Here is a 15,903-nt window from a genome sequence, read left to right as displayed (position 1 = left end):
CCCCATCCCGGGGCCTGGCAGGAGCTCGCACTTCTCTCGTGCGGGGCACCATGCCCGCCGCTCCTTTTGAATGAAGCGAAAATGAATTAGGTCCCAGGGGGGCGAGACCCAGAGAGCGGCGGACAAGGGGGCAGCAGGACTGAAAGGAAAGTCAGGAGAGCAAAGGATGGGGGTGGCTAGGGGCAGCGTGCATGGAGAACAGATGGGGGACCCCTCTAGGCTTGTCTGAGCCCCTTCTCCTCAAATCTCTGCTGCTCGCCGAGGAGGCCGCTGAGGGTGGGCCCCTTTGGCCCTCACCCTCCCAAGCGAGCCCAGCCCTCCCGCGGCTACTTTCAAAAAGGGTCTTCTTTTTATCTGAAGCCACTACTGTGTGTATTTTGAATAGGAAGGGGGATGAGAAAAAGAGGGGCCCAGTGAGGGAAAGGAGGGTGTACCCGTGTGCCACAATCGTAGGCGGCCTGGTGGAGTCACGCTGACCAGCACTTTTTAAGGATGTGAGAACAGGTGATCTGACTTCCGCAGTCACCAGAACGCTGAGCCTGTGTGGCTGGTGACACGGGGTTGGTTGGGACTGCGTTTTCTACACACTACGTGTGTTTTTGATATTTTACAAGCATTTTAGTAAAGGGAACAAAGAGTCAGAGACTCCAAAAAGGCATCTATTGAAAAATACCTTCTAAGATTCAGTATTGACGGGACAGACCAGGCAGGCCCTGCTCTCAGGGGCAACAGGTGGGATGGGAGGGGGCTCCCCGTCACGAGGCGTCTCCCTCTCGACCCTCTTGCAGACGAGGGGCTATGGGACATCCTCATCAAAGACATCCCCAAGGAGGTGACCTCCTACACGTTCAGCATGGACATCCTGAAGCCAGGCGTGAGCTACGACTTCCGGGTCATCGCCGTCAATGACTACGGCTTCGGTACCCCCAGCAGCCCCTCCCAGTCTGTGCCAGGTACTGCCGGTGGGGGGGACGGCACCCCGTTGAAGAGCCTCGTGGCAGAGGCTGGTGGCAGGCAAAGAGGACAGAGGCAGGCAGCAGAGCCCCAGATGTGTTGGGGTGGGGACCAAAATGTATTGTCCTCTCAATTCTGCCAACATTGAGCTCTGGGCTGGGGCCTGGGTCAGCTTTGAGCTCCAGAAGAAGCTGGGGGGTGTGCATCTTTGGGGTTCCTTTGCAAGGATCCCAGAAGCCCTGGGCAGGGGGCTTAGTGGGGCTTGTGGATGAGTCAGTGGGTCCAAGACAAGACCTATGAGCTCATCACCCAAGAGATTCACCCAGGCCATAAACTACATGTTTCTATGGAAACCACCCCAAAAAACAAAGTCAGCGGTCTATGAAGCAGTATCTAGGGCTGGAGGGAATAGGACTGCCATCCCTCCCCGTTTTCCTCTCATCCTTCCCATCCGGCATGTCTTGGAGGACTCACAGAGGACTCTAATGCCAAAATCCATGACCCCAAATCTAGTCACTAACCAACTTTTAATACCAACGCCCCTTCCCTCGAGGCAGAAACACAGCTCAAAATTGTAACCCACCGGGTGAGTCTCGGAAACCTGGCTGCCTCCGTCCTCCCGCACACATTTCTCCCTTGTCCTGATGGATAAAACCAGCTCGCGGGAGACAGAAGAGCCAGCCCCTCATCAGGCAGCCCCCTGGATTAGTAGTGGTTGTGTGCAAAAAGCGTGGTACTGAGGGCTTTGAAGGGAGGGGAGATCTGGCTGGAGGAGGCATGCTGAAGCCCCACTCACGTCCACCCTCCTGTTTGCCCTCACTCTCAGCTACTGGGGAAAATGGAGTCCTGACCCTGGGGAGCAACTCTCCCAGGCCTACCACAGGCCATATGGGTACTTTTCCAATACAAGTCTGGGGCCTGCCTGTCCAGGTAGCCCCTAGGCCATGGGTGGCAAGAGGGGGAGGGAAAAAAAAAATAGCACGCACACCGGAGCTTCTCAGTCCTGTGTCTTTGGCAGGCATCACTAATCAATCCCCGCACTCTTTCCTGGTAAGTCCAGAGGCAGCCTCAGAACTCAGAGCAGCCCTCCAGGCATCCCCTTATCAGCACTTGAGATTCAGCTCTCCCGGCCAACCTTGTCTTGGGTTCTGCCTCACTGGGATGGCACAGACCTTGCCTGGGGTCTGTGGTAGGGTCCCGGCTACAGGGGGAGGCGCCCTAGCACCCCGGACCTGACGTCTCCATTCATGTTCCAGCCCAGAAAGCCAACCCTTTCTACGAGGAGTGGTGGTTCTTGGTGGTCATCGCCCTCGTGGGCCTCATCTTCATTCTCCTCCTGGTCTTCGTGCTCATTATCCGAGGCCAGAGCAAGAAGTACGCCAAGAAGACAGACTCTGGTGAGCTGGGACCAAGCCCCGCCGGCCAGGGGGTCCTCTCTGTTTTGGCAAGGTGGGGCCGGGGGTCCTCTCTCTCCTAGGAAGGCCCTGCCAGGTGGAGCAGCCTAGGGCCCCTGTGTACAGCCTCCATCTCCCATCTGGTCTCACCTGTAATGAGAGAGAGAATGAGCCGCCTGGCCGGGTGGGAGAGGGGAGGCCAGCGGTCTAAAGGGGTGACATGGGTGACTGGATCCTGTCTCCCCCACCCCGCCCCCACCCAGGGAACAATGCCAAGTCTGGTGCCCTCGGCCATGGGGAGATGATGAGCTTGGATGAAAGCAGTTTCCCTGCTCTGGAACTCAACAACCGGAGGCTGTCCGTCAAGAATTCCTTCTGCCGGAAGAACGGCCTGTATACCAGGTAGAAGGGCTCTCTGCACGGGCGGGGGTGAGGGGTGGAGGTTTGGGGGCCAGCAGGGCCCAGGGTGTGGAGGACTCTGGGGAAGGCCACAGAGCAGGCTGTGCCCACTTGGTCTCACTGTGCCCACTTGGTCTCACTGTGCCCACTTGGTCTCGCTGTCCCAACGATGGCATTTGGGCTCAGGGGCCGGGGACAGTCAACAGGGCCTAAGCAACACAACCAGGCTGTGGGGGTCCCAGGCCGGTGTGAGAGCACGGTGGGGGAAATCACAAGGAGGTGGGGACACAGGGCTTCTGACAAGGACAGCCAAATGCAAAGAACTTGTACAATTGTGCAACCCAACCTACTGCTTTTTGGAGCCGGCTGCTTGGAGGAATAGGCCCAAGGCCAGGAGAGCTGCCGGCCCCAGCAGGGAGGCGGCCCCACAAACGAAGGCTAGGCAGACACGCTCGAGTGACAGGTGCCTGGAGTCCCCCCATCATGGCTTATGCCTTACCTGCCTCCTCCCTGTTCTGGAAAGAAAGCGCACTCAGAGTATGGACACCCTCTTCTCTGGGCCCTTACACACGCGTCTTACAGACCAGTGTTCTCCTGTTCACCCCACGAGCCCGTGCTCCCAGCATCGTCCTCAAAGGGCAGCACCTGGGAAGAGCCAGTCAGGAAAGGTCCTCGGTTCCTGTTTCTTCCTGACTTCTCTCCGACCCTGGGTCCCCACCCCTACCCCACTCCCCGGCGCAGGCTGGGCTGCCCATTTCCAAGGGCCCGGGCAGCTGCTGAGGCCCACCTGACTCTCCCCTGATGTGACCTGGCAGTTTTATGCTCCAGGGAGCTCAGGAGAGCTGCGGGGGGGGGAGGGGGAGGCTGGTCTGCAGCCCGGGAGCGCCTGTCCTTTTGGCCTCAGCCCTATTAACATTCCCAGTTCATCGGAGGGGCACGCGGGCCAGGCCCAGCGCACAAAGCCTCTCTCTGTCTCGTCCTGGAGGGAAGAGGCGATGTGTGTGTTCATCAGGAGGACAGAGGGAGGGGCGTATGGGCCAGCAGGCCCCACTCTCATCCCCCCCCAAAGCCAGTTTTCCAAAGAAAGAGCCATTTGAGGCCGCGGTGGTGGGCCCGGCAGGTCCGCCGCAGCCCCGCCGGGCTGGCTCCGGGGCCCTGCCGCATGGAACAAGGGGGCGTTTCACGGATGGCCCGGCCTCGCCTGCCTCTCACGCCCCCAGAGTACACACACCACGGCCCCCGCGTGTCCCCTACCCTGCTGTGTACACACAGAAATCCTCTTGGCGCCAAACCAGCCCCGGGCTCCTGGAGTCTGACCCAGCCCTGGTGACACCATCGGCCCCCTACTCGCCCTGCTCGTGGCCAAGACGGCCTGAGCCTGACACCCCTTCTCCCCTGTCCCAGCGTCACGTGTCTGCCCATCTCGTCTACACGAGGCTGCTGCCACTATTGTTACAGTTTTATTTTTAAGTAGTTAAGGATGCGGCTTTGTTATTTGGAATCCTATCAGTGCAGCTAGAGTCCGAGAGGCTGGAGGTGGTGGGGAGGCTGCTTGTGACATACTCCCAGGCCGTGGGATGGGTCCCAGGACAGCATTTCTGTAGGAAAGCACGGCTGGCCCCGGGTGGGGGCAGCTGGTGTTCAGGACCATGGTTCAGGGCCATGGTTCCAGAGCCCTTCCTAGAGCAGGCTGGGCAGACCTCAGGGCCTCCCTTGAGCCCGGTCCCCAGGAAGCACGAACAGGGCTGGGTCACGAAAGACCCCAGCCATCTGCTTGGCACCCCAGGAGCCTGCCCAACCCGCTGCCCTCGCCCTCAGCTCAGGGGTTCTGGAAAGCACAGCCCTGCCTCCAGCCTCCGGGCACCTGTGGCAGGTGGAGGGCTCAGGTGCCCTGTCCTGCATGTTTGTGCAGGTGACACAGAGTCTGGTCTCTAACTCAGTGGGAAATGCACTTTCTCGCAGGACTCCGTGCCCGGATTCATTTCTGGTCTCTGAGCAGATCTGGAGGGTGGAGGCAGTGGTTTCATTTCTTCTCTTAACCCTTTGCATTAACCGTCTAAAGCTCCCTTGGTGAGGTCAAGAATCACCTGGGACAGGGTTTGCCTGTCGCGCCAGCACGCAAGCCTCACCTGGGATTCTGACCCGGGAGGTCTCCGGGCTCCAAAAGGCTTTGTAGCATTCCTGCCCAGTGAACCCAGTAGCTGAGGCCTTAAAACCACAAGTGGAGAATCCAGTGGGAAGTGGGGTGCTCCCCCTCCGTTTCCCTGAAGCTGATTCAGGAGGTTGGTCCAACGGAGCCTCTCCCACTCCTGGGGGTCCCCCAGCCCAAGGCCCAGGCCTATGGGGAACAGGCAGAGGAAGAACATATGACAGAAACACCAAGGGTCAGTGCCCTACCAGGCCCCGCTGTGGCCTCCCTGGCCAGGCCGGCCGCTGTGGGTAGGGCCACCTCTCAACCTCACCCCCGCTCCCTCCAGGTCGCCTCCCCGGCCCAGCCCAGGCAGCCTCCACTACTCTGACGAGGACGTCACCAAGTACAATGACCTCATCCCGGCAGAAAGCAGCAGCCTGACCGAGAAACCTTCAGAAATCTCCGACTCTCAGGTGAGGGGCGGGAGGGCCAGGTGCCCAGGAGCGGGGACCAGCTCCTTCCCAGACTGCGGGCCTGTGCCATGGCCCGGCACCTGGGCTTCTTCACCTCCTGCCTTTTATGGAGCCCCAGAAAACTAGCCGGGAATCATCTGTGGACCCGCCGTCCCCTCCAAAGCTCTGCTCAGAGTTTACTCCAGGGCTAATGGGGGCCTGTAACCTTGACCAGAGAAGAGCCCCCAAGAGCCCAGTCCTCTAGAGCATCTGGAGTGTCCCCACACGCTCTGACCTGCAGAGGAGCTCATGAGGACGAGGAGAAGGAGGCCCGTATTGCCAGGGCTGAGCTTAGCTCCTCCGGGTCCGAGCGAGCTCCCGAAACCGCGAGCTGTAAGTTCTGGAGCCCCAAGGACGGACGAGCAAGGCCTTCAGCTTTGGAGGCTCAAGCCTGAGTTTGAATCCCGGCTCTGCCGCCTATGGGCCAGGGCATCCTGGGTGGGGCACATGACCTCTTTGAGCCTGTTTCTCCGTCTGTGGAACAGGCAGGGACAGTAAGAGGCTGTATCATGGGGCAGTGGGATTGCCGAGACGAGGCCCAGAGAAGCTTAGCAAGCACACACAGCAGCTGACTGATGAACGTCAACTTCCATCTGATGAAGGAGATGGTGCCTCGGGGAGACACACAGCTCTGGAGAGGCTGCCATTAAGTGGGCCACACGGGGACACTGTCCCAGACGATGGCGAGAGGGGGTGAGTGCATTGCGGTGAAGCAAGGTCGTGGTCTCCCACCCGGCCATCTTGGCCTTGGCCAAGCCTGATGGTTGCCCACCGCGTGCCACGCCCTAGACCTTTTCTGCCCAGTCCTGGGAGAGGACAAGAGCAAAGGGCTGCCAGCAGGGAGTGAGGCTGTCAGCGGGTAGGAGGTGCCCCATCCCCAGGATCCAGTCATGGGCCCAGCGGACCCGGGGCCTCTGGCTCACTACTGTTTTGCTCAGCTCCAGGGCTTGGCAGAGCCCACAAGGCTGGAGCTAACAACCGTCCAGCTCAGACAGGGCTGGCAGGGACAGAGACGCCAACTTAGCCTGGCTAACGCAGGAACTCACATGACTCAGGTTATGCCTTCTTATTTTAAGTGTTTAACACTTGGCGGCCCTATACGTCCTGGGACTTCCAAGGCCATGGGCTCCGCAGAAGCGGGATTGTTCTTTCTTTCTCCCCAAGGAGGGCAGCGAGCATTTAGGTTCTAGGCACTCAAGGGAAAGTTCAAGTAAAGGGACTCCCTCTGCCCATGAGGCTATGACAGAGGGCTCCTTAATGCCGTGCTCCTGTCAATGGAGAGCAAAGGCAGGGACCAGCGGAAGGGACCCCCGGGCTGCTCTGATTCGCCCCTTTCGACCCCCCACAGGGGGTCTTGGTCCTGCGCACTCATTGGCTGGGCACTGACCTTTCCGGGAGGGAGGTCCTGCCCGGGTGTCTCCAGATGGCCCGTGGCCATCTCCACTAAGTCAGGATGCAGAGCTGGTCCCTGAGGCCAGGCCAGGACCCCCAGCCTTGAGGGAGTCACGGAAAGATTCAGATGAATCCTTTTCTGAAGACCATCGCCCTTCAGTAGCCCCCAAGACAGGCAGAGTCACTGGAATTCTCCGCTTTGCCCCCCAGTGTCTTTAGTTTGAAACAAGCCAATCACTTGAATGCAGTTTCCATAACAATCTGGAACCAGTCCCCTATGGGGAGGGGAGCAGGAGCACATGCCCCGGGGAGGGGAGGCCTCCTGGTTCCAGAAGCCAGTTGTCACAGCAGAACTCCCACATTCCCTTTCAGGGGGCACAGTGGAGCCCAGCCCAGGCCCAGAGCCCCACCTGGTTTGGGGTTTGATTTGGATTTATTTATCTCGAGCGAAGTTGGTTTATTTCAAGCTAAGTTCCATGAAGACAGAGACTTGTGACAGTCCTGAGGTCGGTCACCTCCCCAGTGTCCGTCTTGGCACAGGGTGTGTGGTTAAAGCACAAAAGGGTCACTCATGAGAGAAGCTAGGCAGGCTAGTCGAGACCAAGCAGGAGCAGGTTAGCGGGAGAGACAGACAAAGGTTCACGGTTGTCAAGCCATCCCTTTTGGACCAGGATCGGAACACACACTTTCCAAGAGGCATGGCCCTTCAAAGTAATGCCGCTGGGCAGGGTCACCAGCCCTGGGGGCTGTGCTCACCATCCCACAGGCCTCACCACAATCACAGTGACCCTCCGAATGGCCTTAGTGTCCTGTCATTTGTACAGATGGGGAACCGAGGCTCAGAGAGCTTCACTGAGTTGGCTCAGGCCCCAGAGCCAAGAAGTGTGGAGGCAGACCCTGCCCACGGGCCCTTCTGACCCAGAGTCCAGCTTGGCTCCTTGGCTCTCCCCTGTCCCAAAGCTGGTGACGTCACCCTCACGGCAGACCTTTCTGGAAAGGCCTTCAGAACCAGCCAATGAGACACTCTCGAGAACAAGTAATGGGTTTTCTTGAAAGAAAAACAAAAAACAAAACTCAAGCTCATCTTCAAAGGATAAAGACACACACCCAGAGCAAAGTGCCAGAGGCATTAAGGTTGTCCCCAAGAAAGCTGCCCCGGGAGCTTTGCCCAGCGGCTCCCTCAGGTGACCATCCGGCCCCGTCGGAGGGGGCTCCAAGCAGGGAGACGCTCACGTGAAAAGTCGTGGCTGGTGTTGGGGCTGGGCTTGAATCCCGGCCCCTCCCCCTCCTTGACTCCGGGATGGGGAGAGGGGTCCGTCACAGCTCACCCCCACTCAGCACTATGGCACCCTGTCCAAGCGACTGTTCTTGGGGCCATGACAGGGGATGGAGTCAGGCCCGTGCGGTGCCAGGCTCTTCACGGGGCTCTGGGGAAAGGCAGTCAGGATCCTTGGGGTCTGTTTGCTTTGGAATGGTTCTTGGAAACCAGGCCATTGGCTTTGGACCACCGCAGGTGTCCTGGGCTCCCGGACTGGCATCCTCAGAGGTGCACGGCTCAGGGGTCACTCAGCACTCGTTCCTTGAGCATGGACTCTAGGGATGTGGAGATGATGGAGACATGACCCTGACTCCAAGGAGCTCCTGGTGGGCTGGAGGGGACAGACTCCAAGGCAGAGCAGCCGGTGTCCCTCAGACGCCCTTGTTGCCGCATAAATAAGCAGACCCTAGGACTGCTCACTGGCCCCCATGAGAAGCTGTACGGAGAGCATCTGCCATGGCGACCGCAGCTGGGGCTCGTGGCACATGCTCCGCAGGCCCCCCGCCTGGGATGGCGTCTGCAGGAACGTACCCCGCCCCCCCCAGGGTCAGCAGCCACGCAGGCGGGGTCCCCAGCCTTTCAGCGGCTCTGGAGAACGATGGCCTGACTTTGTGAAGTGCCCCTCCCCCCAGGTCCTCTGAGAGCCAGTTCTGCACAGGCTGCCTGGTTTCCAGTCCAAGTCAGACCACCCAAAACAGACTCTCCAAAATGGGTAGAAACCCGTCCAGCCCTTTTCCTGTGATATGGTAATAAACAAAGGTCCACGTTGCTTATAAACAAACACACACGATAAGCTGTGAGCAAGGCCATAACGGGGCTCTGGGTAGACTGGGAGGTGGGACGGGAGACGGGCTGTCCCCAGAGGGGTGCTGGTGACACACAAAGGCTGAGGTTTGAAGAGGCCGGGGCTTGTTTGATGCAACTTTTAAAAACTAAGTATGGCCGCATTCCAAGTTCATTTTCAAAATAAGAGCCCAAGTATGGGAGAAAAATTACATGGCGCACCAGTAAATCTCAATGGAAAAGGACTTCCCAGCCAATGGCATGCCTCTCCTAATAAGTATGCAGTCCTTGTGATTTCCTGGGAAGACCTGGGTAGTGCTTTGTAATGAAATTAAGCCTGTGTAGAAAAGTAAGAAAATACACCAGACAGATTAGGTTTTATAAGCGTGAACATTTAGGGAACCCTCACGGGCGGCCAGGAGTGACCCTAAGGATTGTTCAAGGTTGGTACCGCTTGACCCTCAGAGTGCTCGGCGAAGCCTGGTGGGGTTATCTGTTGCATGAGTCAGGGAGCCTCTGACGACGAGGCCAGGCCTCCCACCTAAGCCCCTACACCCCTACTGTGTGCCATGCTCGGATCGGGCCCTGGGCAGCACCTGGCTGGTTTTGTCCTCCCTGGAACCTGTTCATCCCTTTCTCGGTGCGTTTATTCAACAACTGTTTTTTCTGCGCCCACTAAACAGTACCAAGCACGGTTTACACACGGCGGCTCCTGTAGTGAGCAAGACAGACTCTTATGAGCGTTGCATTATGGTGTGTTAGGACCCGTTAGGGAAGACCACATGTTTCAAGTAACCCCATGTTTTCATTTCATTACTATGGCACCATAGTATCTAACTTCAGGAAGAAAATGGGGAGCAAAAGGCCTCCTGTTTCTTGTGGTGCAGGGACAGAAAGCCCTGTGAGGAATTTTGGGGGAAGGCCACAGGGGGGCTGCCTGGAGGAGGTGGCATTTCAGCTGGGCCTCCAAGTGTGAACAGGACTGGGTCATGCATCAATGGGAGCAGTAAGGGTTTATAGGTTTGCATTTGGCTAAGTGTTTCTGTCATCCCCTCCCTCTGAGTGTCTGAGTTTCTGGTTTTTCATCCGTGTTTGCCTCTTATCCATTGAGTTGGGCCATGAGTCTCAGAGATTCACTGAAGCCCGTCTCCCGCGTCTCCTCAGGCTGATCCATGCAAGCCAAGGAAGCCCAAGCTTGTGCCAAGCTAGAAGCACACTACAGGCAGGGCAGAGGGACTCCAAGAGGAAGGAGGCCAAGCTACCTGTTGGGCTGGGCACTGTACATGTTCTCATTTAAAATCTAACCGCCCCCCCATGCATGATGCAGGACCCCCGGTTAACAGTTGGGGGAGACTGAGGCTCAGAGAAGTCCAGCAGCGGCCCGTGATCACAGAGCCTAGAAGTACAGGCAGTGGGGATTCAAGTCTGGGTCCAGCCGCTCTAAGGGCCTCGTCTGTGGCGGCCTGGCCTCGCCCAGACGCCTGGCACAGAAGTGGGATGGAAGGAGAGAGAAGCCTTCACTGACCCCAACAACCCCACATCCAATGACCTTCTGTGAGGACTCCAAATGCAAGCGTGTCTGACAGCGGGGTTGTGGGGGAGGAACACATTGACTGTCACTTCACCTGTAAGGAAAGGCATAGGGGGCCTTGTGTCTGAGCTGACACAAGATTTATTATTTATTATTTAAAGATTTATTTATTTATTTGAGAGAGAGAGAGCGAGAGCAAGAACGGGGAGCAGAGGGAGAGAGAGAAGCAGACTCCCCGCTGAGCCCGACACGGGGCTCAATCCCAGGACCCTGGGACTGTGACCTGAGCCAAAGGCAGACGCTGAACTGACCCTACCAGCCAGGTGTCCCTAAGCGGACCCTTAAAAGGACATTCCTGGGGGAAAGTTTCTAGCTGTCTTAGTACGAGTAGCCCAGATCCCTAACAAAATTGTGCATAAAGGGGGCTTCTAGAGAGGGAGACGCTCAGTACCTCCTCACCCCCACCTCTGGTGCCCAGGAGAGGCCCGCCCACTGGCTCAAGGGGAAGGTGTCCAAGGGGCCCATGCAGGGCTAGCCTCGACCCACACAGAGAGCCCCTGGGCCACCAACCAGGGAGGACCTCCAGCTTCCAGCCTCCCAAGGGGCCGGTACAGGGGACCTCCTGTCATCTAAGGCAGCACATTCGTGCTAGATTTCTGGAGCCTCAATGAGATGAGGGCACCCTGCATGGGCTCCGTGTCCTGAGTCTGGTAAAGGACACTGCCCCCCCCCCCGCCCCCGCCCATGCTGGCAGCAGCAGGAAAGCAAGAGGCTCTCCTTTGCCCCCCTCTCTTTTGTTGTGGGCTCTTGTCCGGGTCCCCCCTCCCACTGGGCCCCTCCCAGCTCCACCCCCTCCCCGCTCCCCTGCCCAGGCCTGGTAATTGCTGAGTGAGTGGCTTTGAGGAGCTGTTAAGAGGCCCGGAGCCGCCGGAGCCGGAGCAGTCGCCTGATTGCCTGGCGGCCTGGCGGGACTGCCCGTGAAAGGTCCCCTTTGTGCCGGGCCGGTTACTGGGAAGCTGCATTCAATTACCGCGGGAGAGTTGAAAGCCGGAATGGGCGCCCGGGGTCCCCCCTCGCCTGCTTTCTTCCCTTCTCACCCCACCCCCATGCAGAAAAGAAACAGATGTTCGAGGAGGTGGAGGAAGAAGAGCGGTGGCTGAGGCAGACGCCCCCCTTCTGGCTTCGGAGAGCGGGGGGTGGGGCAGGCCCACCTCTAACCTACCCCCCCAAGCTCCTCCCGCTGCAGCTCTGCCTCTGGGGCTCCCAGCTTTGGCTTCCGTGGCTTTTCCAGGCCCTTCCGGAAAGCCACCCCACAGTGTCCAGACACAGTAGGTGCTCAGCAGTTGGTAACCGTCAGACGGTGATGATGTGCGTGAATGGGCTTTGGGGTCTGGACCCCCTGGGAGGGCCAGAGAGGCCCATCCCCACTCTCGTGATGCTTTACTTTGGGGGGCAGAGCTGACCGTCCTTCCCCTTTCCCAGCCGCCTGAGCAGAGTCACCCTCCGTGACCCCAGCTCCTTCTGCGGCCCTCCGGGGGGAGCTTCCGGTAGTTTTCCACCCCGTGAACTGCAGACATCTACCCATTTTACAGACAAGGATGCTGAGGCTGGTGGTGGCCAGGTGATGGGTCTGAACTTCACCTAGCTAGCCAGGGGCGGAGTGGGGATTTGGCCACACCACAGGAAGTGACCTAGATGCTCATTCACTCTGGGATGGACCTACGGTGGACTCGCCTGCAGGGCTAGCTGAAGTTCTAGAAACTTTAGCAACGATGCTAGCAACCCTTCAGGCCAGTTGGTGGAGGCCCTTCTGGAAAGACCTGACCCTAGGCAGAACTGTGGGGTGGCCCTCTCCCACGACTCGCACTTACAGATCCTCACTGCTCCGGGACCAGCCTCCCCCACCCCGGCCCCCGCCTTAGGGCTCCCATCACAGCCTGCTCAGACTTCCTCTGCCTCTGGGCCACCACCCCGCAGCCCCAGGCCTCAGGTGCCCAACCCTCAGCCCCCTCCCTACTCTTGGCATATGGAGCCCCTGTCTGTAGGGCCCCTTTGTTCCCTCCTCGGCCGGCAGCTGGGCAGTAGCAAAGAGAGGGGCTCGCATTGTGCTGCTCTGCGTCAGGGGGAGAGCTAGGGACTTTCCATTGTCTCCGGCAGCCAGTTCTGCTGCCAAGAGGACTGAGGTCCTGGGAGGGTGTGCAGGGCGGTGGTAAGGAGAGCAGCCAGGACTGTGGAGGGGTGAGGCAGAGGAGGGGAGGGGCCAGACAGAAATTTGCAGATCGAAGAGGGAGTATGTAATCCCAGCTGGGAGGGTAGAAGGGCTCTTGTTCCCATCTCCCGGCAGGAGGGGGTCATTCAGAGCATGTGTGGGCTTTGGAAAATACAGCAGATCCAAAACCCCCAGCTCTTCGTGTCTCGGGGCGAGCCGTCACCCTCTCCGCACTGGGGTTCCCAGCATTCACGGAGCGGTAGTGTCCACAGCACCGAAGTGTGAAAGTTAACGACAGTCTCCCGCCCCCTGGCAGAGTGCCTGTTCCCCCAGCTGGCCGTGCTGGAGCTCAGTACCTTGGAGCTCTTTCCCAAGAGGGGCTAGATGCCCTATGGGTCTCTGAGCTCCTGGGGGCAGGTGCACCTTGCACTCCCCGTAGCTCAGACACTTTGTAGCAAGGTCAACTACTCTCCGGTTGCCTCCCTGCCGAGCAGGACACAGCTGATGATTGCGAACGAACGCGTCTGCATTGGGCTACTGGGTTTTCTTGCTGTGGTTTTTATCCCAAATATACTGACTCGGTGGATTCGGGCGGGGACGCCATAACCAGAGTGAGGCCTTCAGAGCTGCGTTGCACTGAGAGTGTACTGCTCACTCCAATCAGAGCATGTCTCTTCCAGAGCGTTCTAAGGGTGCTCCCATCTGTCCTCTTCTTGGTTCTCAAAACAGTGCTGGGAGCTGGGCATGGGGGAGGGGCGCACAATATTTTTAGCTCGACAACTCAGATCCAAACCAACGAGCAAATGCTGCTTTACTTCACAACCCAGTCTGACTCTTGTCTCCTGCTGATTCCCCCATGGGCAGATGAAGCAACGGTGGGACACCGAAGTAGCGACAATTATAGAAATAATTTAATATTTACGAGAAAAAGCCACAGGGCCACCGTCGTGTGAAATTTGGACCTTCTGTTGATATTTTTCTCATGCTCGTTTTATAACTGAGTGTTGCCTTTATTCCGGATCACACATGGGTGGGCACCAGCATCTCCTTTCGGTGCCAGGAGCCTCCGCAGGTCTGGCCCTGGCCTCGTCCCCAGTTACATCGTAAGTCAGAGATAGACCGAGGCTGGAACTCAGTATGTCAGGCAGGAACGTTCTGCTCTAAAATGTAGGTTTTGCTACAATCCGGGTATGGCCAGGCCAGTGGATCAGGGGATGACTGCCCTTGAAAAATGGAATTACTCAGTTCCCAAGAAGGGGACGCATCACACCACGCAGGGCTGTTTCGGGGAAGCACCAGGATCCCCAGGAATGGTTCCCTGTGCCCAGGAGGGACACGTGGGGAGGAGCCTTCATTGTGGGAGCAAGCTGGGGTTTGTTTGAATAAATTCAGTGGGCCCTGGGGTAGAGGGGCTGTATCTGGTTGTCTGGTACCCAGCCCTAGGGTGACGAGGGACAGGGGAGAGTGAGGCAGTGTCATAGGAAAAGGCATCACTAGCTGCAAGGATTGACCTGCCCCGGGAGCCCGTCACCACTCGGAGTCAGCGAGGCCCCAGGGGTCCGAACATCAGAACCACAACAGATGGAAAGGCAGGATGAAGTCAGCCTCGAAAACATGCTAAGTGAAGGAAGCCAGGGTCCCACGCCCCCTACTCTGTGACCTGCCTGTATGGTAGATCCACAGAAACAGAAAGCAGGTCGGTGGTTGCTCGCAGTGGGGGCGGGGGAGGGAACAGGGAACAGCCACGGGGGTGGGAGGAACGACCGAAAAAAAAAAAGAAAAAAAGGATTAGAACTCAGGTCTTCCGAGTTCCGATTCGCGCCAGGTGCCCGCAGGCTGTGTGCTGGCCCCACGGTGGACGATCCATCCCCACGATCTGCTCCAACGGCCGGGGAGGTGGGTGTGATGGGGCGCCGGGCCCCCTTGGTGGTGAGTGGGGGGGTGGCAGTGGCCCCCGTCCGGGGCTTGAGAGCTTCAGAACGGGTCACCTGCTGCCTTCCAGCCCCCAAGCAAGCGGACCTGGCCCCCGGGGGCCCCTGACTCCCCGATTCTCCATCCTCCCAGGGAAGCGACAGCGAGTACGAGGCCGACCAGACCCACCAGAAGGCCCACTCTTTTGTCAACCACTACATCAGCGACCCCACGTACTACAACTCGTGGCGGCGGCAGCAGAAAGGGATCTCGCGGGCCCAGGCGTACAGCTACACGGAGAGCGACTCGGGCGAGCCGGACCATGCCCCCGGGGCCAACAGCGGCAGCGCCCCGCAGGGCAGCCTCTTCCGGCCCAAGGCCAGTCGGACCCCAACGCCCCAGAACCCCCCAAACCCCCCGAGTCAGCAGAGCACCCTCTACCGCCCCCCCAGCAGCCTCACCCCCGGCTCCCGGGCTCCTATAGCAGGATTTTCCTCGTTCGTTTGACATCGGAAGGGGGCAAAGAAAGAAAAAAAACCGGCACCAAACTCCCCGTCCGCCCCTCCCCGCACTGCCTGCCAGAAAACAAAAACACCAAGAAACCAAGTCAACTTTTCACCTCCTGAGTTTATTTTTCCAGAGATTCCAGGGCCAGCAAAACCGGTGTTGAGAAGGAAGAAAAGGAAGCCGTGAGGGAGGCCGTGCGGGGCCGGCGGTGGGTCGGTTCCAGACGGTGGGGTCCGCCGCTCCCTTTGCAGACTGTGCTCCGAGTCGGGGCTGCTGGGCCGGGCCTGAGAGAGGTGGGGGCTGCGAGAAAGCTGAGGCCTGGAGAGTTGTAGGGCAGCATGCCGAGGGGATGAGAAGCTTCTGGAAGTCCTGACAGCTGCCCCTTCTGCGTGTGCTGGGGCCACTGCTGGCTGCTGGAGTGCAAGGCTGCCGCGCAAGGGTACGCATCCCTGGGGGGCAAAGCTCACCTTCTCTATCAGCACCCGCCCATCCCTACCCGTGCATCGCTGGCAGGCCTCGGACGGACGGATGGACAGACGGTCTGGTCCCCTGGCCTGCTCATCACACTTTGCTATCCCCTCCCCGGCTCAACGTCTCCACCAAGCATTGGGTTTCTTTAGAAAAAGGAAAATAACGGAGGGGTGAGGGTCTGCCTAGCTGGCTCTTTGTTTCTTACACATTCTTTCTATGGTGAATCCAAGGAAGAGGGGGGCCCTGGGGCCCCACAGCACTGCTGAACCCAGCCGTGGCTTTACTTGAATTCACTTTCCGGGCACAGACCAGGAGAGGTGAACCCGGGGGGGCAGAGGGACAGGGCACTAGCCAGGCATCCCTGGGATGATGAAGGCAGGAAATCAGAACC

At 58.7% G+C, this 15,903-nt stretch overlaps 1 protein-coding gene across 1 annotated transcript in view; it reads left to right on the top strand.

Annotated features, from left to right (window-relative positions):
• Positions 1-15,689, top strand: part of SDK2 (sidekick cell adhesion molecule 2) — a gene marked incomplete at its 5' end in the record, with an annotated part of 246,394 nt that extends 230,705 nt beyond the window's left edge. Inside the window, 5 exons of the mRNA XM_080825738.1 lie at positions 789-953; positions 2,211-2,351; positions 2,612-2,750; positions 5,225-5,351; positions 14,688-15,689. Coding sequence (XP_080681864.1) covers positions 789-953; positions 2,211-2,351; positions 2,612-2,750; positions 5,225-5,351; positions 14,688-15,041 — 926 coding nt within the window. The 3' untranslated portion in view covers positions 15,042-15,689. The remainder of the gene's footprint in view (positions 1-788; positions 954-2,210; positions 2,352-2,611; positions 2,751-5,224; positions 5,352-14,687) is intronic.
• Between the last annotated feature and the right edge of the window lie 214 nt (positions 15,690-15,903).

Source organism: Martes martes, assembly GCF_963455335.1.
Source record: "Martes martes genome assembly, chromosome: 16".
NCBI classification, from domain to species: domain Eukaryota; kingdom Metazoa; phylum Chordata; class Mammalia; order Carnivora; family Mustelidae; genus Martes; species Martes martes.
The sequence above is the reverse complement of the archived record's forward strand: the minus strand, read 5'-3'. Positions and strand labels throughout refer to the sequence as shown.